The 26,641-nt window shown below is 35.1% G+C and overlaps 2 protein-coding genes across 3 annotated transcripts; one reads left to right on the plus strand and one right to left on the minus strand.

Moving 5' to 3' along the window:
• The first annotated feature begins 1,068 nt into the window (after positions 1-1,068).
• On the plus strand, positions 1,069-12,028 carry LOC101255442 (TIP41-like protein). 2 transcript variants are annotated; one of them, XM_004248715.5, is made up of 9 exons: positions 1,069-1,281; positions 2,415-2,600; positions 5,360-5,447; positions 6,066-6,179; positions 6,296-6,355; positions 6,468-6,509; positions 6,622-6,750; positions 11,463-11,568; positions 11,783-12,028. In XM_004248715.5, coding segments are annotated over exons 1-9 (867 nt in total). In that variant the 5' UTR covers positions 1,069-1,141; the 3' UTR covers positions 11,785-12,028. The 2 variants fall into 2 exon arrangements, with proteins under 2 accessions (XP_004248763.1, NP_001309360.1); NM_001322431.1 differs by having other exon boundaries at positions 1,073-1,281; positions 11,463-11,578.
• A 3,828-nt stretch (positions 12,029-15,856) lies between these two features.
• Positions 15,857-16,375, minus strand: LOC101255146 (zinc finger protein 2-like). Its single transcript, XM_019215949.1, has one exon. It carries the CDS (start codon positions 16,373-16,375, stop codon positions 15,857-15,859), a length of 519 nt encoding a protein of 172 aa, XP_019071494.1.
• Positions 16,376-26,641: the final 10,266 nt, after the last annotated feature.

The following is a 26,641-nucleotide window of genomic DNA, read 5'->3' on the forward strand; positions in this document are numbered from 1 at the left end:
GATAGATCTTACTCAAATTTTATTTACAATGAAGAAAACCCTTTATTTATAAGGAAAACCTTACTTGATCCCCAAGTAGAACTCCTAATCATAAACAATCCACATATATTGACATTTACATTAATATAAATTGTTTATAATAAATAAAGTATTTTTGAACCAAAATAAAAGATTATTTTTAGATCAAATATTTATATGGAAAAATTGTATATAATAGCAAACTAATAACCTAAAATAAATGGAGTAGCTAGGGTTTGATTTAATTGTGCTCCATAGCAAACGTTTGCAAAAAATTGTCAGGCGCCTCTCTTCCAAATATCTCGCTCGCCACTCTCTTCGAATCTCTCGCTCGCATTCTCGCTTTTTACACAAACACAAGTGTATAACAATTGTTTCTAATTGTATAAAATAGAGAAAATTGTATAAATACATATATTTTTGTTCCCCTCTTCCAGATCTCGCTCGTCACTCTCCCAAATCTCGCTCGCCACCCTCGCCTTTCTTACTTATACAAACAGAAGCAAAATGTATAAATTGCGTTTTTGTTTGTATAAAACGTGAGAAAATTGTATATACACATGCAAATACATATATTTTCGTCCTATACACTTACAATTATACAGTAAAAATGCTCCCCTGCCCAGTTTCTTTTGCCTTCCTCTCTTTCTCGTTTTATACAATTTTCAAATTGCATCTAATTTCTCTCTTTCTCGTTTTATATAATTCGATTCAATTGTATATTCCTTGTCAAGTCTCTTTTGTCTTTCTCCCTTTCTCATTTTATACAAATTCAAGTTGTAGATAATTATTTTATACACTTATAATAATACAATTCGTTTTATACATTTAGTTTTCAGACAATTCTCTGCCCAAATGTCTTTCTCTTTCTTATTTAATACACTTCGTTTTATACAATTTGATTCAACTGTATATATATAGCGAATTATACAGTTTCTATATTTGTTATGAAACACAATTTTACAAAATTTGCTATGAAATACAAATATAAATTTTATATTTGTTATATGTGTTAGTTGACCTATTTATATTTGTAGTTTCCCTAAATTCAATCATTATAATAAAGGCTCCTGCTCGACCAAGTCCCTACGATTTCGAAACTTTTTGACTTTGGCGATCGATAATGGAGTGGGAGAGTGATGATAAAGAACTAAAGGCGGCCGGAGCTGAACCTCTTCCGGGCGGCCGTCGTGGACTCCGCATTCACGGTTGGGAGATCGAGTGTCGCAAGCTTTTCATTCTCAATTCTCTTCATCTTCAACGGTTTTCTCCTTTCCCCAATTAACCCTCATCTTGTCTTTTGCTTGCCTTAATGCTTAATTTTTGTTTGTTTTTTTTCTCTGTGAACTTTTAAAGCGCATCTAATTTCTTGCCTTTTAAGCTTATATGATGATTTCTGCAAGCGTTGGAGATTCTGGTGTTTGTTTAGTTGTGTATTTTCGTTTTACATACTGTAATTGGGAACTGCCAGCATACTAAAGGTCTGATTGTGAACTGCAAGTGTGAATATCAGTGGCGGCACCATCATTGCTTCCCTCTTAAGTCCTTTTCTACTCTCTGTGATCTATTCGTAGAAGGACGTGTTTAAATTTCCTCCTTTGTTTGTTTTAAATTTTCCTCTAGATATTCTGCTCTCACAAACGATTTATGGTTTTACCAACCATAGGGTATCTGCTACCAACACCAGAGTAGGTACCAGGTAGTATGGGTTAGCTAACTATTGATAAATAGATCTGCTAACTATGGACAATTGCAGTATTTCATATTATACTGGAAATTAACCTATGATTTTCCTCCTTTTTTATCCCTACTTGAAACCATTATGCTTTGCAAAACTTACACAGCAGAGTTTGTAATTAATTATTAATTGAAAGATTGAAGCCAGGCACAGTAGAAATGTAGGGCTTGAGTTAGGATCAAACATGAAATAGGAACTCAAGAGGAACCAAATTTAAGGTTAAGTTATTATGTTTATTCCGTGTTTATTACTAAGCAAACTACTTTAGTGTGATAGGAATTTTCCTTTCCAAACTTATCAATGTGTACTAGGCCGTTACTTTTCCTTCGTAAAAGACATATGGATTGTAATTACCGTGCTGCCAAAAGTTTTATGAAAGGCAATGTAGCATCATGAAATTAATGGTTGGAAATACTTGTGAGATTCAAATGACCTGTCTTATTGTAGTAATGCTACAATGAACAATTGGCTGCAGATTTTTTATACTTATACGTAGAACCATTGCTATCCTGTTCTTGTCAAGCATTTGATATCTTCTTTAGTCGGGAAGGTATAGTTCCTCAAAATGCTAATGCTGTTCTTGTCAAGCATTTTGATATCTTCTTCAGTTGAAAGGTTTAGTTCCTCTCTAAATGCTAATGTTTATATGCATATACAGTTGGGAAAAAGAACTTCAGACAACTCACTTGCCGGAGATGGTATTTGGAGACAATTGTTTGGTGCTTAAGCATGTAAATAGTGGCACAAAATTCTTTTTCAACGCATTTGATGCTTTAGTAAGTTGGAAACATGAGGCCTTGCCGCCTGTTGAAGTTCCAGCGGCTGCAAAATGGAAATTCAGGAGGTGCTCTACGTTATCTTATCTAGTCTATGCTATTTGAAGAATTTCGCATATGTTTCTCCAGCTTTTTTTATATATTAGTAGTAGAATGATAATGAAAACACGAGGTAGCGGTTTAGCTGCTCTTTGATTTGGTGGTTAGATTTCGTGCACTTTGATTGTTGAAAGTTTTTTTGTTTCAGTCCAGCTGAAAAGATGTTTCTCAATATAAGGGGAGGACATTTAAGTATCTCCAAGAGCATTCAGTCTTTGTTCTTTCGTTTTTATTTGTTGGTAAAAGGGGGTCTGGGGGTTGAGAACTTTTTGAAAATTTGAATTAGGAGTGCAGAACCCTCTGGCATGCAAGTTATGTATCCTTGAAGAATTAACCATCATGCATTAGGTTGACAGTAATATAAAGGTTTTGTATGTTCTGTCTTGCTGGTCCTTCATATCTGATATTAACTATTTATGTTTTCAAATTGAACAATATCAAGGTACTGTATTAACTAATAAAGGAGGTCAAAGTTGCAATTTCGGTCAGTTAGACTTGTTGATGGTGATGGTATATACAAATAACTGCATATTAAAACAACTCTATTTACATAGTGTGGTTAAGGTGTTGCTCTGAATCCAAATGAGAGAGAACTTCAGGATCTGAGAGAATGAATTCTTGATGAACATGCACTTTAGCCTTGTTGATGGTGATGGTATATACAAACAACTGCATATTAAAACAACTCTATTTACATAGTGTGGTTAAGGTGTTGCTCTTAATCCAAATGAGAGAGAACTTCAGGATCTGAGAGAATGAATTCTTGATGAACATGCACCAATCGGACCAACAATGAACTATTTAAACGAATGGATAATTCTTAAAGCTACTTCAGAAAACTTCCTCTGCTAAAGAAAAACACCAATCTTCCATTTTGTCCAACAGTGACTGCTGTGTCCATGTGGACATCATCAAATTGAGGGGAGAAACAGTGCTTTTTGAAAATATGGCTGGCACTAACACTAGAAGTCTAGAACATGATGATAGCTATTTTATAAGTTAAACACACTTGTAATGGCTTCTGTCAGGATATTCATTTCCAGTTGTCTGTGATTGGACTCATTGTACTATTGAAATGTGAATAAGTCTCCCCCACAAGGATGCTAACTCATAGAACCTTCAAGAATTCAGAGTCTAGAGAAGATCGGGTTCACTAGGATCAGCCTTTTGGCCTTTAGCTGAATCATTGGACTCCACAACCTGAGACTATTACACCAAATGAGCACTTCCTAAATTCAAATGAGCTTTTTTGAGGAAGATAGTATCTCCATAACTTTTAGGAATAGACATACTTCTCGCCATTGACCGGATATGATCAAATGTCACAATGTAAGAGCCTCTAAAGGATTTTTTAAAATATATAATAGGCATATTAATTCAAGTCAAGGTGAGAGTGAGATCCGTGACTGACAAGATGAGGGAAACAAGATTGAGATGATTTGGACATATAAAGAGGAGGTGCACGGAGCTCCAATAAGGAGGCGTGAGAGGTTGGCTATAGAAGGTTTAAGAGAGGTAGAGGTAGATCGAAGAAGAACTAGAGGAGGATATTAGATAGGATATGACACATTTTCATCTTACTTAGGACATGGTCATAGGAAGGTATGAAGGTCGAGGATTAAGGTAGAAGGTAGTAGGTAGCCAAGTGTTTTCGTACTTTTATGCGGGAGAGGCAGGAACTATTAGCCTCAACTCATCTTCTCCTTATTTAGTAGCGTAAGTTAGTATTCACGTAGTATCTTACTGTGCAATATTTACTACTCCCTATTGCTTCTTTTGCTTTGTTCATCTTGTTATTTCTTTTCAATCCTTCTTAGCTTACACTTCTTTTGAGCTGAGGGGCTATCAGAAACAACTTCTCTAGCTCACAAAGGGGCAAGGTCTTCATACATCTTTCCGTTCCCAGAACCCACTTGTGAGATTATGCTTGGAGTGTTGTTGTGTATGTTGTGTATATATATATATATATATGTGACTTATAAAACTTATTGTTTGAAATGTATCGTTACATTTATATGGCTATAAGAATTTTGAAATTTGTGGTCTTAAACACGCCTAACATTTTTGAGGCTGTCAAAGTTGTCATTAAGGGGTAGAATGGGAAGCTTAAGTTAAATTGTTACCAAATATATTAAATTGTCAATCCTTTGAAATGGACTAAAAAAGAAACGCTTTCACATAGAAGAGGCACAGAGAGAGAGAGAGAGAGAGAGAGAGCGTGTCAAGTGTCTTCATTACTGTCCTCTCTGTTAGAACTTCATAGTTCATAGTAATCAACTAACCATAGAACTGACAGACATCTCTAGCATCTCTTAGATCATTGAGATTAGGAGCTGAAATATCATGTACTCTTGCCTCTTGGTAGTCTGTAAATTACTTTGTTAATGTGGAGACTTTGCTAATTATAATTGTCAATTGAATGGGTGTGATTTAAGTTCTAAATCACTAGAATTATCTGTTTTTACCTGAGGTGATCTCTATCGAAGGAGATCGTGCCTTTTACCCTGTTTTCTTTTTCCAATTTTCCCTTTGGACATGGTTTGAGACTTCAGTGCAATATCAAAATTTCTCTAAGTTGATGGTATGGTTCTTGACCAGGGAAAATGTATTTCTTTTGTTTTCTATGGTGAAGGTGAGTACTCTGATATGTTTTCTTGCTTACCTTTTTCTTCTTTTCCTAACTCCTTTTTGCCTTTTTTCTTTTATTTTGTCTTTTTGGTTTCTGCAGTAAACCTTTGCAACAGGTGGTGCTCGACTATGACTATACCTTCACAACACCTTACTGTGGAAGTGAAACTGTCGAAAGCAATGTCGAGGTTTCTACCTTATGCCCTTCGAATAAAACTTTTTAAAGATTGAGAAGGTTGTCTTTCAAAATTTTCTTTTGCAAATTTTTTTTGAATCAATTGACAATGAGTTAAGCTTAGTAGGCTGTCGTCGTGCCCGTTTGAATTGGCTGAAAAAAGTAGTTTTTAAAGCAAAAAATAAGAAGTAGGGGGAGTCCTACTTTTGGTTATTAACTTTCTTTAAAGTCATTTAAGACTTATTTTAAGTTATTTTTAACTTTGCCAAACACTCCCAAGGGTTAAAAACGATTTAAAAGTAGGATTGACCAACTTTTAAGCTAATCCAAACAGGCGCTTATTTAAGCCAATTGACTCATGTGCATTTCAGGGTTACAACATAGCAACGATCTGCTCTGAGTTGAGGCATTATATAATTTGAATAAATTATATGCTATAGATTATTGCTATTCCGTTACTCATTTAATATTATATAGTTTTGCCATCTCTGTGTGTTATTGCTTAAAATATCTTTGATCCATCAGCAATAAAGACTTCTCTTTGTTTTCCTTTCTCAACCATATCTTTCAATTACTGGCATCTTTGCTTTTAAAAGTTGTTTACTTATTCTGGCTGCTGTTGTCTGTTCAGTGTGGAAGTGCAATACCTGAAGAAGGCAGCAGCTGCATTCAGTGGGAGGATTGTAAGGAGAAAATTGATTTGGTTGCATTGGCGTCTAAAGAACCTATTCTCTTCTATGATGAGGTGGTAACTCGAGTTTAAGTGATCTCTGGGTCATGCAGCCGAGCAGTGTCATTCATGTCAATTTGATATATCTAACCTTTATAGCACGAAGGTAAATTTTACTTCAATTTGAACAGATAATCTTATACGAAGATGAACTGGCAGATAATGGGATCTCACTTTTGACTGTTAAAGTGGTAATGTTCTCATGATGTTCCTTTTTTTTAATTAAACAATGTCATTAATTCAAACTTCCACAATCTTAGTTGGTTATAATAGATTTGGACTGACGTTTTTTTATGTTTCTAGAGAGTCATGCCTAGTGGTTGGTTCCTATTGCTGCGTTTCTGGGTGAGTGACTGCTACACATTTTCCACATAAATAGTATTATGGTTAACTAACGAATCCATTGCATCAGAAATACTGTTATGTCTTTCATTGATAGTTTGACATGTTCCTATAGCTTAGGGTTGATGGAGTGCTTATGAGACTAAGAGACACTCGTTTGCATTGTTTATTTGGGGAGCATAACAAATCCTCTATTCTTCGTGAAAGCTGCTGGAGAGAAACCACATTTCAGGCCTTGTCTTCGGTGAGTATAACATCCTCTCTCTTCCTTTCTCTCCATGCACAACCACACACACTTCTCTAGTATAAATGTATCTATGTGGGTGCCTAAATTCTTTCCATTTTCAATATTGTGGCCACTGCAACCGGTTTTATATTCTGAATTTTGCTTAATAATTTTTAACTTTAAATTTTAGTGAAATGGTTGGTTCATTCACTATCTTGAGATCGATATTGATGATAGTGACGATATTGATGATAGTGACAATCTTGATGCTAGTGGCGATATCGATCGTGACCTTGATTAGGCTGATAGTATGTTGCACGACTTCACAAAGCTGCTGCCGAAGTGATTATGAGATCTTGTAGTGGGTAGATAGTTTACAGGGAGCAGAGAGTGTAGGTTTGCTTCTGATGCGAGAAGAAGAAACCAGATCCAAATGTAATAAAAAGTGGTGGAGAATTTAGAAAGAGACAAGCAAGTAGGAAGAAAAGGATGTGCTGGTTGAGGCAGAGATCTTGCTATACCTCAGACGGGCTGCTAATCTTACGTATATCACATTCTAAAATTCATAATGATGTTAATTACGTAGCTATTGCAACTACTGTGTGCGTGTGTGCACTTGATGTTTATTGCAGCTAATGAATTGGTGACCAAGAACTTTTACTGCCTATCGAAGTCAGGAAATAAGAAATGGCTACACATTTTAAGACCTCCCCTGGTATTCACTGAGACTTCACTAGACTAATATGGATAGAACTAACCACAATAAGAATGAAGCTACCATGCATAGCACCCTAATAACCAAAAAGGTTCAATGACAAAAGTTGTGCTTCCTTTTACCAATATTTTAGAAATATACTCGAGAACTTGTACCTGAACTCTCAAAACTAATGGAAGCAGCATATTTATGTGGCATATCACACTCTCTTTATAACGTAAATGGTCGATGCAACATTCTGTTTCTTATAAATAAAAAAGACGTACATAGTTCCATCTAAGAGAGACTTTTAGGGACACCGTGAACTTTCCCTTCTTCGAGTACATTCCATGTCAGTTTTATTATTGATAATTTTTTTTCTTTTTGTAACTGTTAACTGTGTATATATGTCAAAGAAACAGATCATCAGTACATGGAGAGTACTGAAATCATATGTACAATAGAACTTCCAAAATCAATGATCCTATGTCTGTAATGAGTCTAATACATCAGTAATAGAGACAGGATCATTAGAAAATATCTGACTACTCTAAAAACAACATCAAGATACAATTTAACTTGAGCTGCTGTATAATATTCTCTATACTCTCAAAATATCTGGAGTTCCTCTCCTTCCAAATTGTCCACCAGATGCAAGCATGAATAGTTCTCCATCTGCTTCTGTTCTTAGCCAGCAACCTACTTCTTCCCAACACTGATGTGCCTCTGTAATCTTTTCAGTTTACAGTCATTGAGTATGAAATGCCTTTAAGATTTAAAAATAATTTCCATAGTTTCCCTGTGATCTTACAATGTATCATTAGGTAGTTAACTATGTCTGGGTTTTCACTGGAAAACAAAACATCTGGGACATAAATGTGTCCTCCTCTTCATAAGATTATCCCGTGTAAGAACTGCCTCCTTAGCTAGAAGCCATACAAAACATGCTACTTTGTGAGGAAATTTGGTTTTACGAATGTGTTTCCAAGGCCAACTGAATTGCTGCTGATTGAGATGGTTCATCCTCCTGTAAGCTTTACTCACCTTGAAAGAGCCTTCATTACTACCCTGCCACCAAAGTTCATCATCAACATCTCGAATTCCATTGAAATGATATTGTATTGAAAAATTCAGCAACTCTTTGAATTTCCCAATTATTAAGCTATCTTCTGAAAATGAAGCTCCGCACCTTCAGTTCTACACACTTCACAGATTTGCTATGGTTTTCTGTTGGTGCAACACTAAGTTCTGAATGTCAGGAAAGAGCATTGACACATCGCCTGCCTCATGCCAATCATCCTTCCAGAAGTCCCCATTATTCACTTTAATTTTGGTATTATCCTTGAACTTATTCCACAGAACTCTGATTGATCTCCATAAGTTCACACCATAAGGTGTAGTAATTAACTTCCTTGTTCATCCATTTACCTTCCTCATATTTTGCTTCAATTACTTCCCCACAGAAGATATTTTTCATTTGTATACTTCCATAACCATTTCATTCTCAGTGCCTTGCTATGATTATTCAAATTCTTAATCCCAAGTCCCCCAGACTTCTTATCTACTATCAGTGCCTTCCATTTTTATAAGAACTTCCTCCTAATGCTATCCAATCTCTAAATAACCCTCTTGGAAATGGAAACAAAGACATCATATATGTTGGCATGGCATGTAAGACTGAATTGATGTGTTAATCTCCCTACCAAGGACATATACTGACTCTTCCATCTGGCCTATTTCTTTACACTTCTCATGCACATTATTCCAAACTTCAGATGATTTGAACTTATCTTCCAGAGGCATTCCAAGGTATGTGGTTCGTAATGAGCCAATCTCACTACCTAAGATTGCATTCAACACCTCCATATTAACAACCTCATTGATGAATATAGAATGTTTTTCCTCCTGTTGATGTGGAGTCCTGATATCCCTTATAAAAACCAGAATCACCCGAAAAAATTTGACTTGTTCTTTTACTGCATCTCGAAAAATGAGTGTATCATCTGCATACTGAAGATGCGTCACCTCCAGACTTTCCCTTCCTTCTCTAGCCACATCAAAGCCCTCTAGCCAATCATTTGCTTTTGCTGTTTTCACCCTGTTGTTGAGACTTTCCACAACTTGTAAGAACAGAAAAGGTGGCAGGGGATCACCTTGTCTAAGACCCTTTGTGGTCTAAAGAAACCTGCTTTTGCACCATTAATTAGTACTGAGAAGCTCACTGCTGAGATGCAATATGATCTAGTGTATCTAGTTCTCCCAGAGCCCATCCTCTCCAGTAGACTCAGTAGATATCCCCAGTTGACATTATCATATGGTTTTCTCTAGGTTAACTTGTGTAGGATTCCTTGTTTCTTTTGCTTCAGTCCAGATCTCACCGCTTCATTTGCTACTAAGACAACATCCATGATTTTCCTTTGGATGAAGGCCATTTGTTGTGAGTCAACTAGCTTTTCCATCACCCCTTTCAACCTCTCTGTTATAATTTGGGAGAATATCTTGTATATGCAGCCTATCAAACTGATAGGCCTGCAGTTCCTTAGCTCATTGGCACCTTTTCTCTTTGGAATAAGAGCAATGAATGTGACATTGAAACTTTTTTCAAACATTTCTTTATCATAAATTATTTGAAAGGCATTCATAATATCTTGCTTCACTGCCTCCCAGAATTTGATAAAGAATTTCATGGTAAAGCTATTTGGTCCTGGATCTTTGTCAACTGCACACAATTTTAAACTCATCATCATCTTTCTTCTTCCTCAAATTATCCTTGTAACCTCTGCTATTCCTCTGTTGTCAATACAGGACAGTTTTGGAAATGACGAACAGGTCTCTAGTGCATTGTTTTTGTGTATAGTTTCTTGTAGTAATCAACTATCTTACCTTCAATTCTATTTGCACCCTTAGTTGTCTGACCCTAAATATATAATTGATCAATGTTGTTACATCTCTTATGATCATTGCCCTTTAAGACTTTTGTTTTCTTATCACCTTCTTTCAACTAGAGAGCTCTTGATCCTTGCCTCCTGGCAATTTCTTCTACCGGACATCTTCGCAGCAGTCCATCTTGTCCACTAGATTTTGTCAACATTTTAATGTTACTCATCTTGCTTATCACTTCTGCTTCAAGAGATTCTTGCTTTGCCATTTACCGTCTTGTACGACTTTCATGTAAGGGTAGTTGGCTTCAGTTATTCTTGGAGGGCCTTCTGGTCCCACCAGTCTGCATTCAAAGCTGGTTCTGGTATAATAAGGACTGATCTTTCTCCCTTATTTAAGAACAAAATGCTCATATACCTCCTTTACTCATTTTGTTTCCTAGTTCAGAAATGCTCTGCATCTTTTTCTGAAGTTTTCCATCTCTTGACCACTTTCATGTGATCTGCAGAAAGCATTTTTAAGCGTAAAGCATATCCATTCCATGATGTTGTTGCTCATCGATGATCTTTTCATCAGTTTACGACTCCTCTCAACCCACTCATACCACACGGAGTTGTTAGAGGTCTATCTCATTATATCAAAAGATTTAAAACCAGTGTCGAAATATATCCTATTTTTCTCATGTTTTGCAAGCAATCGTATGAATGGAGAGGGAAGAAAGAAAGATATTGGAAGGCTATAACAGAAGGTGATGACTAAGGGGATGAAGAAGAAAAAGATGGTTTCCCGGCTGGAGCTACTGGAAGAAGAAATAAGAAGGTTGTTTCTCTCTCCTAGAAAGTAGAAGAGAGGTTCTATGGGGATGTGCTTTTGGAGCATTTGTTTACTAGATATTTGCTTAATACTTTTTGAAGAACAAAGCATTTTGATAAGAAATGAGAGACTGAGAAAACCTTAGTTGGTCCAGTTAAGCAAGGTTATCTCTCTTCTTGAAGCCTATTGTTAGAAAATTCATTATTTTACAGGAGTGTTGTGTCCAATTAGCACTACACCTTTGATTGCATGTTGGCATAGTTCTGATATTAGATTCTGTTGCTTTTGTGTTATAGTTACCTGATTTGTAGCATTCCCTTGCTAATCATCTTAATATCTGCAGAAAGGATATCCCTCTGATGCTGCTGCATATAGTGATCCAAGCATCATTGCTGACAGGCTTCCCATTGTAATGCAGAAGACTCAAAAACTCCATGTTGGAGTGTCCTGTAAGCAATAGTATGATCCTAGATTTGTGTCTTAAGATCTTTTTCTTTTACCCGCTTTTATGGAATTTAATATACATTCTTCTTTTTTTTTATACTCAAGGCACTACAGCTTTGATTGCATATTGACATAGTTCTGATGTTAGATTGTGTTGCTTTTGTGTTATAGTTACCTAATTTGTAGCATTCCCTTTGCTAATCTTCTTAATATCTGCAGAAAGGATATCCCTCTGATGCTGCTGCATATAGTGATCCAAGCATTGTTGCTGACAGGCTTCCCATTGTAATGTAGAAGACTCAAAAACTTAATATTGGAGTGTCCTGTAAGCAGTAGTATGATCCTAGATTGTTGTCTAAGATCTTTTCATTTACCCGCTTTTATGGAACTTAATTTACATTTTGTTATTTATCCTCAAGCAAGTTATGAATAGCACAACCTGGAGTGCTTTTGCTTTGTCCTTCATTTGAATAGTTGATCTTTCCGCATTTAAGTGTGTGTCATCTGGATTTCTGGAGCGATCCGTACTGCATGCAAAGAGTGCAAGAAAGTGGTTGGAGCATCAGAGAAATGGGAGTGTAATGGTAGAGAAGCGAGAATAATCACTCTTTTCTAACAATAATCAAAAGACATTTTGACCCCAAAATCTCTTATCCACTTGGAACCTTCTCACTTGAACCTTTAATAGAATCTTTAACTGTAAAAGCTCTCCATGTGAAGCTTGAATGACTATCATAGAAGTCCTAAACAGCGGACAGAAATGATATTGTGCACCTCATGTGGGCAGGTGATAGTGGAGAGTCGATTAGTATTCATGTTTCGCCTGATAGAGTGGACTCCTGTGCTGAGAAATGGTCAATCCCAGCATATGTTTTGTCATAATTCTTCCCTTAGAATAACATCTGGCAACGAAATGAATATAGTTTGTGAAGTTGCTGATAAAGAAGAAGCTGTATACCAACAAAATAGCTCCCATCAGCAAATTACCCAATATTTTCAATATTACTTTATTAGAACTTTTCAAGCGACATATTTCAACTTTTGGACATGGGTCCAGTTGTATGAATACAAATTCCATTAGGGGTTGACCGGTTGATGGGTTATTATACTACAAGATTCTTTAATTTTACCATTATTGACCCAATAATTTGAATTCTAGTTAGAATAGATGATAGTTATCTTTCAATATATGAGCGATCGTGAGACGGGAGTATGGTCAACTTCTTTAAGATCTAGATGGAAGATTCACACCAAAAATTCACAGAAGTTGTGGGGGTGGGTGAGGTTGCAGGGCTAACGCTAGCCCCTCTTCTTTCTGTGTTGCCTCCAAATCCATTATGGGGTACTGTTGGAATAGGAATATAAATACTATTTGTATTTAGTATCCTACTTGTAGATGTATGTAAATACACAATATGATTATAATATTTTTCTCCTATATTTCTCTCATGACATTAGAGCCATCATGGAATATTAGCACTGTGCATTCTTTTCGGGTGACTGAAAATTATTCTGGCATTGTCAGACAACCATAATATGGTTTATACAGGTGTTGTTCAAAATCGGATAACAATATCAGGTCTCGGGCATCTCTCTGCAACCAAAACCAACAAGCACCGTTGTGAACTAATGTCCCACACACTGATCAAAAGGTTGTCACGTCCGACGAGATCTGCCAAGGCGCAGACACGTGAGGCATGTTCCAACCAGTTTTTTGAGCAATTCTTTTTCTCATAGGCTCGCCCAATCCGTGTGAGCCTTTCCATCAAGTTTGTTTTGGATTTAGATCACCGGAACCCTAATTTGGTGACCTCTGCCAATTTTCCTGCGCATTTGCCAATTTTTTTTATAGGGTTTCACACGATTTTTAGACCGTAAGGTGAGCGATGCAATCTACACACTAGGCTAGATGGTATTATGAGTGAATTATCTCACAGTGACTAGACATGTCATTTTTTTTCTTGTGAGTGTTGTATGTCAGTTTTGGATTCTTCCTCTGATAGCCATTTACATGGAATTCACATATATGATATATAAAATCCACTGTAGTTAAAGGACTCCTTTTTCGAGGATCAAGGTCATGAGCAGATAGTTGTATATACGAACACTGGTTGGGCAGGGATCACCTTACAAACGCTGATTGGACAGAGATCACCTTCTGATAGACGTTCTACATTCAGATATTGTGTTTTAGTAGGACGTAATTTGGTGTCCCGGATTAGTAAGAAACTAAGTGTGTTTGCTCGATCTAGTGCAGAAGCAGAATGTGTTTGCTCGATCTAGTGCAGAAGCAGAATATCTAGCAATGACTATAGCAACTTGTGAGCTAGTTTGGATTAGAACAATTGCTTAGAGAACTAAAATTTGGAGAAATCAGTCAGATGAGACTTATGTGTGATAACCAAGAGGCCCTTCATAAATCATCACATTATATCCAATATTTCATGTGAGGACTAAGTACATTGAGATTGAGCGTCACTCTGTTAGAGAAAAGATTCTCTCCAAAGATATTGTAACAAAATTTGTGATGTCGAGGGATCAACTTGTAGATATTTTCACCAAGTCTCTCACTACTCTCCATATTAATTATAGCTGTAGCTAGCTCGGTACATATGATTTGTATGCACCAACTTGAGAAGGAGTGTTAGAGTAGGAATATAAATATGATTTGTATCCAAGTATCCTACTTGGAGAAGGATTGGCATGTAGTGTATACCGAATAGGGCTCAAAGTAAGAATGTAAATATACAATTCAATAATAATACGTTTCTCCTATATATCCCACAGGTACCGATGATTTGTTTCGAGAGATTAGATGTTTAGTATTTCCTCAAAAAGGCTAAACAGAAAGTTCGTAGTATTCAGTAAGAAAAAAAATGTTTGACAGGAACGGCTTCGAGGTGCTCAATACTTGAAAAAGGAGAAGCTACAAGTTTCAGTTGTTGGTAGCTGTGAGATATGTTATCAAACATGGATTATGTCACTCAGGATTGTAAGTGCATTACATAGAACTAATATTTGGTGCTTTAGTAAGATGTGTAATTATAGCGCTATATCTTATATATTACATAATATGAAATTTAGATAGATGATGACTATCAGATATCAAAGATATGTCTTCAAATGTGTGTCAGTAAAGATATATAGAAGAGTGTTTATGGGTACTCACATGATGTTTTTTAGTGTCAATATCTCAAAGCATTTAGTAGAGAGAGCTTGTGATGTATGCTGAATATTTTAGGTCTTACTTTGGCTGATTTGGCATTAAACTAAAGATGAATCATCCATACATGATTTCATTTGGGGCTGTTAGTTTTCAAAAGGTCGTACAAGAGGTGCAAGTAGTGGCTTTCTTTTTGTACTCTGCTGATGTCGTGTAGCAGTAGAACTTTGAAGTAAGTGTTAGAGAAGGCTTGCTAATATTTGCTAATTAGTAGGGGTTTAGATTTCTCAGTTCTGTTCACCTGGGACGTGAAAGTGAAGAATCGGTCAAACTGACGTGTTGAAAGTACTAGCTTGAAGGTCAAATCGTTCTATTTTCAATTTAGTATGTGATATCTTAGGCATGAACATTGTTCACCACCATCCAGAGAAAAAGAAATGATGGAAGCAAACAAAAAAAATTGAGAGATTCATTTCCTTCTCCTACATCTTTTATGAGAAGGAAATGGAAATTTTATTAAGGTTCCCCCCATAGTTTCCATCTTCCACTAATGCTGCGAAACCAGTGTGTTGCTCAATGCACTCTCTCACTCCCTTGCAAATATATTAGTTATCTTCAAACTTAATTAGTAAAGAATGTTTGAATGTAGTTGCTTTTCTTTAACTTCTAGATAAAATTCGTCCAACTTCTTGTAGCATAAACATGGTACTTTCTAGATTACAGATCATAAATAGAAAAGAAGACTATAAACACAAGCTAGAGAACCTTCTGTTATATATATGATGGAGATTTGGTGTTATGCTGTTCCAGGTGCTGTAGGAACAAAAGCACTAACATTTTACACGTTTGGTTTCATATCTGGACATGAGAAAAGCTTGAAATTCTTGTTATTGATCTTACACTAGGGTATGGAAAAAATCCTGATATTAGAGAGCTGTACTGCTATAGGATTCTTTTTCTCTTAATTGTTGCCCAAAGTTCATCAAAATAGTTCATGTACTGATGGACTGAAGCTGTAACAGATGGACAAATAACGAGATCCATGTGGGACAGGTAACAACAACAATAACAACTATGCCTCAGTTCTTCAATATTTGGGGTTGGGTTGACTATATGGATGAGGAGAACAATTACAGCTTCAGATTCAGGTCAAGCTTAGTGGGATTTGTGGTATGGTCTTTTGTTTGCTGCTGATTTAGTTGAAAACTTCCAGGCCACTTCAGATCAAATGATCTGTCCATTTGATTGGTAAGCGATGTCCTCTGATATCCTGCGCTAGCCTCACTGAATGTAGCCGCAGTTGCCCTTGCATCTCTGCTGGATTTATGCAGAAGGGAGTGGGGAATCATACCAAGTGATCTGAACATGGGGTTATTGATCGGCAAAGCCATCATTGTCATCATCCTCTGAGATTGATACTGTCTTACTGTACCTCTTTCCCTCTTGTGAGCATTTTGGTGGCCTCCTAGTGCCTGTGAACTGTAGAACTTCCTCTTGCAGAAGTTACATGAAAAAACCTTGCCTGAAGTTGGTATATGTGACTCAGATTCTTTAGATATCGAAGGCAAGTTTCTTCCTAAGCTCAAATTCAACCATTCTCCTTGATCAAGCACAGAAGTGCCTTGATAGCCATCTTCAGCACGTCTCATTCTCGATCGTATTGTAATTGAGCAGAAGTTTACTTTTTTCTTCTACCACAATTTTCACTGAAGAGCCAGCTTGAAATTTTGTGGATGTACAAAGGTGCTTTCTGGAGATACTAGCCAAAAGGACTTTTAAAGGGCTCCAGACAGACAGGCAAGGAATATAAAGAGATCTCACAAGCGGTGAAGGTCAGATTAGATAACCATGATTGATCATATCTATTTTCACTGTCCCCTCCAGCTGATGCTTGGTGTTCTAGGGGACAATGCTTAGATCATGTTTCACTGCAGTCTTTGTCAAGTCTAGATTCCCCACTGATATCTCTCGCCTGTTGAAATGGTTCTAACCTTTAATTAGGTAACTATTAAAGTAATTCTACCTAATTATGCAGAAGGTAGAATAAGATTACCTCTCCTTGACGTAGTATTTATGAATTCTTTTGATATATCAAACTTTAATTTCCACTAGAGTTACTAAAATAAACCAGCTGGATATTTTCTTTATAAATAAGAGATAAACAAGATAGACAATCCAGTTTTGATTCCATTTTTGGTCTCATCATATTTCTACAATTTGTCGTCTTCCGTGGTTTTGCTGCTTCTATTATTCGTTGTAGCTTATAGATACATTTGTTTATGATCGTTCCTTGTAGCATTTTATGACTTAGAAATCACGCAAGCGGCTTTGTGAGTTGACACATGCCTAAAGGTAGGGTTTTTTAATTGACCCTGACTGCCTGAAGCTTTTAGTTTAGTTTTGTTATACTATCAAGAACTAGATAGCTTATACGTTAACACTATATCCAAATGCTTCATTAGGCTGCACAATGTGTTTTCGTCATTTCCCCTGGGTTTTTTTTTCCTTTTTTGTGCGCTGTTACACTGCAGAAACTTTCATTATCAAGTAGGTGACAATTATTATAAAGATGGAAACCCTACTGCAAAAAGTTATTTCCTGTATGAAAGAACTAGTGTATGAGAAGTTTTTGAACAGAATGTAGATGTTGGAGTGAGTGGTGGCAGTGTGTTATACTACATTAAATTAGAATGTGATTGATGTACATGTTGTGAAGTGGTAGGGCCAAAAGTGTGGCAATAATGGTAATAAAAAATAGGAAAAAGATGAGAGAGAATCTTGTGGACAACTTTGTTTAGTATTTTCTTCTGAAGGTGGAGTATCTATGTGGCTGTCTTCATGTTGGGGTTTCTTTCCTGACATCTTGTGGCCATAGTATATGAACAGTAGAAATCCTTATTCACCATGCAAGCAATTTTTTTCTGTTCAGTCAGCCAAAGCATTTGTGGCAGAGATACTCAGTATTTGTGTTGTGTAGGCGGGTGAAACATGGTTGGTTGAACCCCTTTGTTGGGAAATGATACCGTATATATAAGTTAAATATTACTTTTTATACATATTCAAATCTTCAACACCTTTAATGGTACTTGGTGGGATCGTCTTAGCACTCAAGCTACATGCTGAGGCAGAGCTAGAAGTTGTAGTTTTTGTTACATTCTGGAATGAATAACAAAATATATTCAAATTTAAACATAATATGGACAAGTTTTTATAGTATTACTCTAAAACTTAAAGTAAAAGTATATTCAAAACAATAAAACATTAAGGGGTCGTTCGGTAGTGCATTAGGAAAAATAATACATACATTAGTCTTGTGTAATATTAGTACCTTGTTTGGTACTCTTTTTCAACCTATGTATAACTAATATGTATACTCTATTGTGTATGAAGGTGTGTGTTACTAATATCCATCGATGACTCCCTAAACTCGGCACCAATTTTCACTTAGACACCTCAACTAGGAGATGATCATTTAGATGTTCATTTAGACACCTCATGTAGGGTTCTATTGATTGTATCATATTTACACTTTTCTGACAAAAATGTAAAGGAGGGTAATACAGTCGTTGATGACATGGGAAACAATTAATTAAATAATTATGTGTTATTTTCAGTTTAAATAATTATAAAATTTATTTAGTAAATAAATTTAAAATATTATTATTAGAAAATCTCTTATTTTATTACACTCAAAATCTCTTTTATGCTTTTTCAAAAAATATATTCTTTTCTTTTACTATTGTTCATATTTATTCATCTTCTTTCTTTTTAGTATTGTTTTTTGAAAGAAAAGAGGGAAAAGAAGAAAGAAGGAGAGAATAAATATGAAATATGGGTGTTGGTATCCATTTTTCTGACAAAAAATGGAGGGAGGTGATGGTATATTTAGATAAGTAATACAATGAAGAAGAAGAAAATGACTTTAAAACGGATTTGAATAAAAAATTTGACCTCCATTGAAGGAATCTAAGCTTGAAAAAAAGATAGGGGGTGGTGACTTGAAAAATGGTGGAGAAGAAGAGAATAAAATTGAAAATGGCTAAATTAAGTCTTTCACACGCTATTGTTGAATGTATCACACTTACTTTGACATGTCAGCAAAAAGTATCAAAATGAAACAACAGAATCTTACATGAGGCGTCTAAAATGAATATCGCCTAATTGAGGTGTCTAAGTGAAAATTGGTGCCACTGATGGATTTGACCTTACTAATATCATGAATTTCTCGATATTAGCTATGCAATGGTTTCAGTGCAGGCATTAGCATGATCAAAAGACTTACTTGCTTCTCAAAACTTTCTTTACATATTTTTCACCAAAATAGTGGAGGGTATCTTTATAAATAATTTTTTCATGCAATGTATGCTATTTTAAAGTATCAAATCAACAATGTATAAAAATTATTTATGTATAATCAATGCAAGTGTTATTACTGCAGCTATTGATAATGCATGTATTACTAGTACATTCTGTCACACAATCCCTAAGTGTGTCTATCCAATTGTACATGATTAGGGGTGAAATAAAACCACTTAATCCATATTAAATTAAAGGGATCACTCATATTTTTTTTCCTTTTCTTAAATGGGTTAATATGATCTTAAACTTATTTAAGCTCATATAAATATGGACAAAATGGATTAACATGAGAATTCATATTTAGCTCGTATAAGTGAAATGAAGCAGATTTTTTTTTTTTTTTGCTTTTGCAAAACAAAAAATTCAAGAATCGGTTGGTGGAAGATTTGGGGGGGGGGGGTAAATTATTTTATTTTTTTGAAAAATAGATTCTTTTTTATTTTTATTTTTTTTTCCAAAAATTAGGGGTAGGTTAGTGTAAGGTGGGGGGAGGGGAGGGGGCACTAGATCTTCTTTTTTTTTTTTTAAGAAAAGCAGATTTTTTTTTTTAATTTTGAAAATTTTTTTTTTTTTAGGGGTAGGTTGGTGGAGGGAGGGGGGAAGGAGGTAAATTTTTTGTTTTTTTTTTACAAAATAGATTTTTTTTTTTATTTTTGGAAAACAAAAATTTTTTAGGGGTAGGTTGATGGAAGGTAGGGGAGGGGTTGCCAATACGATTTTTTTTTTGTTTTTTGAAAAACAAATTTTTTTAAAGGGTAGGTAGGTGGATGGGGAGGGGTTACGAGGGATAAGGGAGTAGGGGGGGGCGGTGCTCGGGTGGAGGGGTTACGAGGGATAGGGGAGTAGGAGGGGTAATTTTTTTTTTCTTTTTTTTACTTTTTGAAAAAATAGAATTTTTTTATTCTTGAAAACAAAAATTTTTTAGAGGTAGGTTGGTGGAAGGTGGGGGAGAGGGAGGGAGTGAGGGCATGGGTTGTGGTGGTACCCCAAGGGGAGGGGGTAGATTTATTTTTTATTGAAAAATAGATTTTTTTATTTTATTTTTTGAAAACAAAATTCGTTTAGAGATAGGTTGGTGAAAGGTGGGGGTATGTGTTGGGAGGGGTAAACTTTTTTTTTTAAAAAAAAAAAAATTATTTAAATAGATTAGAACCATTTTGCGAAAATCATGTTTTTGACCAAATATAAATTATTTAAATCCTTTTTAGCAAGTGCTTGGTGCTGTGAAATACCCTTGGCTTTGGTGGATCATTTTCTCAAACATATCTTCCCTTCGCCTTCTTACTGCAATATTTTCATAACAGGGCTCCACATTTTGAATGAAGGTAATCTTATCGGAAGACATCAGATGAAAATGAGATATTGTCGCTATGGAACTAGGCAAAAGCAGCTTCTAATAATCTGCGGTTCTTGAAAAATGCAACAAATAATCATCCTTCGAATCGAATGGAACTCCCAGAATTTTGATCTAAGCATTCGAATTCTGAATATTGATCAAAGTCAACTCAAAAGCTAAATTTCCCAATTTTATAATTGAAGTACTCAAATCTTCAAAAAGACTCGAACATTGAAATAGACAACTCTCGCTACTAAGATTTCACATTCAGGGATGATGGAATTGAAAATTTTCATTCTAACACTTAAAACTCTGAAGGACTACAAAAATTACTTCCTTAACAACTTAGCCTTTTAAATTCATAAACTTACCAAATTTTTAATTTTTAACTCAAAGTTCAAAATCAATTATTTAAACTCAGATATAAAAGACTTAAAATTGATATTGGGAGGAATGAAACGGTAAATTCATGAAACTTTTCAAAATGACCGACCGGGTCATTGCTTATGATGATAGTTGCTGATAAATGAATGGTAATTGGTCTTCATTGTAATTTTTTTCATGAATTACTTTTCAGTAATCATAAAATTGTTAAAGATTAGAATAATTTGGATCTACTTAACTCTATACTAAGTTGGTTTAGTCTTACGAAAAAGAGAATGTATTTTTCTTTAGTAGTTTGACATTTGAAACAGTTAAATTGAAATATCAATGAAGTGCAAACAAATACGACTCAAAGATAATAATTATTTGAATATTGTCAAGCTCAAGATTTTTCAATAAAAAGTAAATTTTTTGTGATTGGTATTATAGAGACTATTTCAGTCCTAATTTCCCTACCAAAAATGATGTATGACATTCGTGTCTCCAGGACAATAGTAAGACCCTCCATAACATCAAATAACCAAGTGTTTCATCCTATTTGTGCACATTTTCTAATAGTATCATCAAAAACTAAAATACAAATAAGTTCCCTACTGAAAATGATATGTGACATCCAAAGTGCCACTAGAAAAATGGTAGAAATATTACAAGACTTGTACAAATCATCTCAAATCTTTTATACGATCATTATATTTGTAATACCCAATCTAATTTTTGTGAACTTTGATTAATTCTAGAACATATTTGGACTTTCACTTTCCATCAATAACAAATACTAGATAAATCTGTTCACCAAAATTAGGATAGATAAAAAAGACATAATACATAAATATATCTTTTAACTTAGTTTCAAATCACTTTTATGCTCTTCAACTTTGGATGTGCACAAATAGAAACTCAAACTTTTATAAAGTTGAACAAATAGACACACATGTCCTACATGTCATTTTTTGTCCTATGTGGTGTCCTACGTGTATTGTGTCATGTAGGACTGATGTGTTTATTTATTTAAAAATTGGATAGTTAAAGTGTCTGTTTGTGCATTATGAAAGTTAAAGGTCAAAATTAAAATTTGAAACCAAGTTTAGAGTCCAACATATGTATTATGTCGATAGAAAAAATTATTTAATAATTTTATCTCCACTAAAATTCAAACCTGAGAGCTAATGACTCCAAGCCACTACTTTATTAATTGTTTTGGATGTGTGTGAGGGGAGTTCATCTAATCTTTCTTGCATGTGAGCTTAAGGTCATTGGCCTAAGTTTTATTTATCCTTGGGTAAAAGGTGGACCATATTTAGGTTGGTTTCTATTTCAAAAAATATTTAGCTTGTAATATGGTCCAAAGTCTAAATTAAAGTAGGACTTAGGTTTATTCCTTGAGTGGTTAGTTACAAAAGGAATTTGCCCACTTCATTTGAAATATCGTCCAGATAAGGATAATAACAGTATATATAAGAGAAGAATTGTGATGGGATTTGTCAATCAATTAAAGGAAAACACGCAATATCCAGAGTTTGACAGAGGGATAAAAAACTATTTGTCCTGGTTTTGTGGGAGTAAATTAATTGAAAAATATAGGTGGATATATTCACAAAACACAATCCCTTTTTAAGACTTTGTTAGTTTATTTCATTTAGACATTCAAATTATGATATTTTCTATGAAATTAAATAAAATATTTTATTAAATAAATTTAGTTTTTAACTTTGTAAAACCATCTACACATACTGTCAAACACTCGTTATAGTTTGTACAAATTAGTTAATTATTTAAAATATATCATCTTCTTTAATTATATATATTTAAAATAATTATTTTGATTAATGCCTCGATAGATAAAATGTTGAATCAAAGGTGTGGTGTTGTTGTATTTTTATTAATTTTACTTGTTGGATGAAGAGGAAAGAGGAGATAATGAAAGCAAAATATAGGTTGGATGTACTTGTACAACTTTTTGAACATTTAATTTCCATTATCATAGGATAAGTGGAAGGTCAACAATTCCAAAATTCAGTAAAATATCGATTGCATGCACGAAATAGAAAGGTGCAATAGTTGAAAGGGCAGCATATGGACCACTTCTAGGGGAAACGCGAAAGGTTCTGTGCATTACATACAAACAACAAGTTATAAAGTCAATTCAATCGCGAAAAATCAAGAGATCTTTATCTGTATAACTTTAACTCAAAATTCTCACTCATTGATTATGTCTATTTTTCTACCTTCTAGTAATGGTAAACACTAATAGTATAAACTTGACATACATAATAAAAAACATACCTCAACAATACAGTACGTTACTAAAGGAACAGTTGTAATGGTAACTTTGTATGTTTTGAAATTTATCAATCTATTAATAAAGTTAAAACGTTGAATCTTGGCATTTCTTTATTTTTTTTCATAAAATTTGTATGACATCAATTAAATAATTCGTTATTTTATATAACCACATATTGAAATTAAATTTGTAGTCACTATAATAATAAGTTAATACTTGAAAAGATAATGTTAGCAAACATTAACTTAAACAAATATTGACACATTAAATTCACAATACTTGTGGCTTGTAAGCAGTAACTTTAAATAAGCATTGACTCACAAAAATTGAAACTACTTTCATTTAGATATCTCTTGTAACTTTTATATATTTAAGTATATAATATATCGCCTAACCCATTGGTGGCCCCTTAAACTTGGCACCAATTCACTTAAACACCTTAACTAAATTTTGTTCATTTTAGACACCTCATGACATTCTGCATTGTGTCATTTTAGCATTTTTTTAACAATCAGCTAAATATACAAGGTGTGTGTAACACACTCGCCGATAACATGTCAAAGTGACAAATTAAATAAAAACATGTGGCATGTATATTAAAAATATTTTTTAATAATAATATTTTAGTAGAATGAAGAAGTAGTCAATGACTTAATGACACGTGAAATTTTTTACACCAAAAAATAATTAAAAAAAGATAAAACTACCAAGGTCATTTCATTTCTCTGCCCACCCACTCCAACCCCTACCCAAATCGTCTCCTTCACTATTCCCCCCCCCCCCCCCTTCCCACGCAATGTCTTCTACACCTTTGTCCATCCTAACCCCAACCCATTCCCCACCCACATGTCTTCTACACCCCTCTCTCACCCCATCCATCGTCTTTCAAGATTTTTCACTGCCCTTCTTCTTTGCAACAACATGAATTGCGATTTTTTTAATGGGTTGAAAATTTTCTTTTGTGAATTCTCTTCATATTAAAGTTCATTTTTTTTGTCCATAGCATCATCAAAACTATTTCTCCACGGAAGGAGTTCAAGTTTTGAGAGATGGTGGCTAAAAAATAGGAAGAAAATGAAAAAAATAAAATAAAAATGATTAAATAAGCCTTTCACGCGCTGGTAGTGAGTGTGTTACACACTATATCATGTCAGTAAAAAGTGTTGAATGACACAACTAAACATGACATGAGGCGTCTAAAATGAACAAAGTATAGTTAAGGTGTCTAAGTGAAAATTAGTGTCCAGTTTAGGGGGTCACCGATGGGTTAGACCTATATAATATAATGTGAGTATTCTATTATAATAGGTAGTATATTGTGAGTATATTTGCTATACATTATAAGTATATACATAATACAATATAATGTAAGTATTTTATTATCATGAATAGTATATTGTGAGAATATTTGAACTTACATTCTTTCATTTCCAACCTTCTCCTCCTCCTCGTCATTGTAATGACCCAAAATTTACACCTCCTGGTAGTTGTCCCGTGTAATTCATGATCAGTTTGTAGAGTTAGTTCTAAAACATGATTTTGAGTTTTAAAAGGTTTAAAACGGTTAAAATTGATTTTTGGTAACAATCAGAGTTTCGAGTCTTGGAATGAAATTCTGTTATTTGCATTAATCTCGGAATCTGAAATTTGGTCCAAGAGTGTAATTTTTCTCTGATTTGGAGTTGTTTCATGGTTGAGCCCTTGAGGCGGAAGTTTAGTGATTTGGACTAAGAGACTTTGGTCAATAATCGGGGTTCAGACGCTCTGATTGAATTTTCAATATTTTCATTGGACTTTGGGGATGATCTTAGGCCTAGGTGATGTCTTAGTTGATTTTTTGGAGGTCTTGAGGGTAGCTTGATCTTTTTTGAGTTATTGATAGTTTATTGCGATTTTCATAGGTTCTGGGTCAAGGAGACATATGATTCATGTTTTAATTTGATGGTTTTATTGACTCAAAAACGTCAAGTTTAGTAGGGTATCATATTTGGTTTGTATGTACAGCGTTTCGAACGAATACCAGGGGTCTATCCAGAGTTTTGTGTGTTAGGTGATTTTGCTGAATTTCGGTGTACTAATACAATCGATTTTGTTCGCAAAGCTAGTGATTGCATTCACGAAGGGTATATTAGTGGAACCTTTGCATTCGCGGAGGGTATGATTACTGTCCTCTGCGTTCGTGGGAGCCTTGTGGCATTCACAAAGGGTTGAGACTGTTGTCTTAATATTTGCGGATATTTAACAAACCTAAGTGCTTACACTATTTTACAGACTGTTTAAGTACTTAAGTATTTACTTTGAGTTTGAATGTTCTAAATTTTGTTTTTAAGACTATTATTGCTTAAGCAAGTCTTCTGCTAAGCAGTCAATCAGGCCAATGTTCGCTTAGGGATCAAAAATGATTCTCGATTGTCGGTCACGTCTAGGGTGTAGTCTCGAGTCATAATAATTCCAGTGGTTTATGATTTGTTAGGGTGCACTAATGGGTCCCATAGTTAAGGATGGCCCTGCACCAATAGTTGGGGTTCAAGGTGTTCCTTTAGTTGTTTTAATAGATGATGAGCAACGCAGGTATATGAAGAGATGGACCCAACCTTGTTTCAGGGTTGAAATAGCAAGGATGCTCATGAGTTTTTGACCACTTGTAGAGAGTTTCTAAAGAATATGGGGTTAGCTGAGTCGCAAGAAGTCAGATATGTTATGCTCTAGTTAGGTGGACAAGTAAGAGAGTGGTGGAGGGTTTATTCAAGGTGCTAGTCGATTGGGTGCCCAGAAGTGACTTGGGAGCTATTTACTGATGCCTTTTATGAGTGTTTCATCCCTTGAAGCGTGAGAGAGGAGAGTCGGTTAAGATTTGAGATTTTAAGGTAGGATTGTCTCATAGTTGTAGTGCATTATGCTTGGTTCTATTAGTTATCTAGGCATGCCTTGACCATTTTCCCTAATTAGGCGAAGATAGTTCACAGATTTGTGACGGAATTGATTTATTTCATCCATCTGATTGTGTTTAGATCATCCCCTGACTGGGCTTCCTTATGTCCATTGTGAACTCCGTAAAGGAGGTAGAGTTGATGGAAAGAGAGGAGCTCGGGTACCTAAGAGGACCCGTGTATCTGTACAATTTTTTGATGCCTCATCTGGAGGCAAGGGAGCTTATAGAGAGAGGTTCCTTCCAAAACATGGGGACCGGTTCATGCATCTATACTAATAACCAAGGGTTTTCAGACAACCTCATCGGTCTTACAGTATAGGCTAGGGGTCTCACAGTTAACAACAACGATCTGTGGGGCGAGGTAGTTATGGTGGTTCATCTAGTTCATCATATCAACCTTCAAAATGTTATTGAACTCGTGGAGATCTAGACCATGTTTCATAGCAATGCTCTATTTAGGGTTGGAGAGTGTCACAATAAGATTCTAGACTTTAGCCGAAATCGGCGTCGTTGACGTCTCAGAGGTTGCAGACAAGCCTACATACGTCATCGTTACATCATCTAGGTTAATTTTAGCGAAAACTTTCGAAGTTTTTATTTACTTAGACTTCATAGTGAGAAAC

This window comes from Solanum lycopersicum, chromosome 10 (genome assembly GCF_036512215.1).
Source record: "Solanum lycopersicum chromosome 10, SLM_r2.1".
Classification (NCBI taxonomy): Eukaryota; Viridiplantae; Streptophyta; class Magnoliopsida; order Solanales; family Solanaceae; genus Solanum; species Solanum lycopersicum.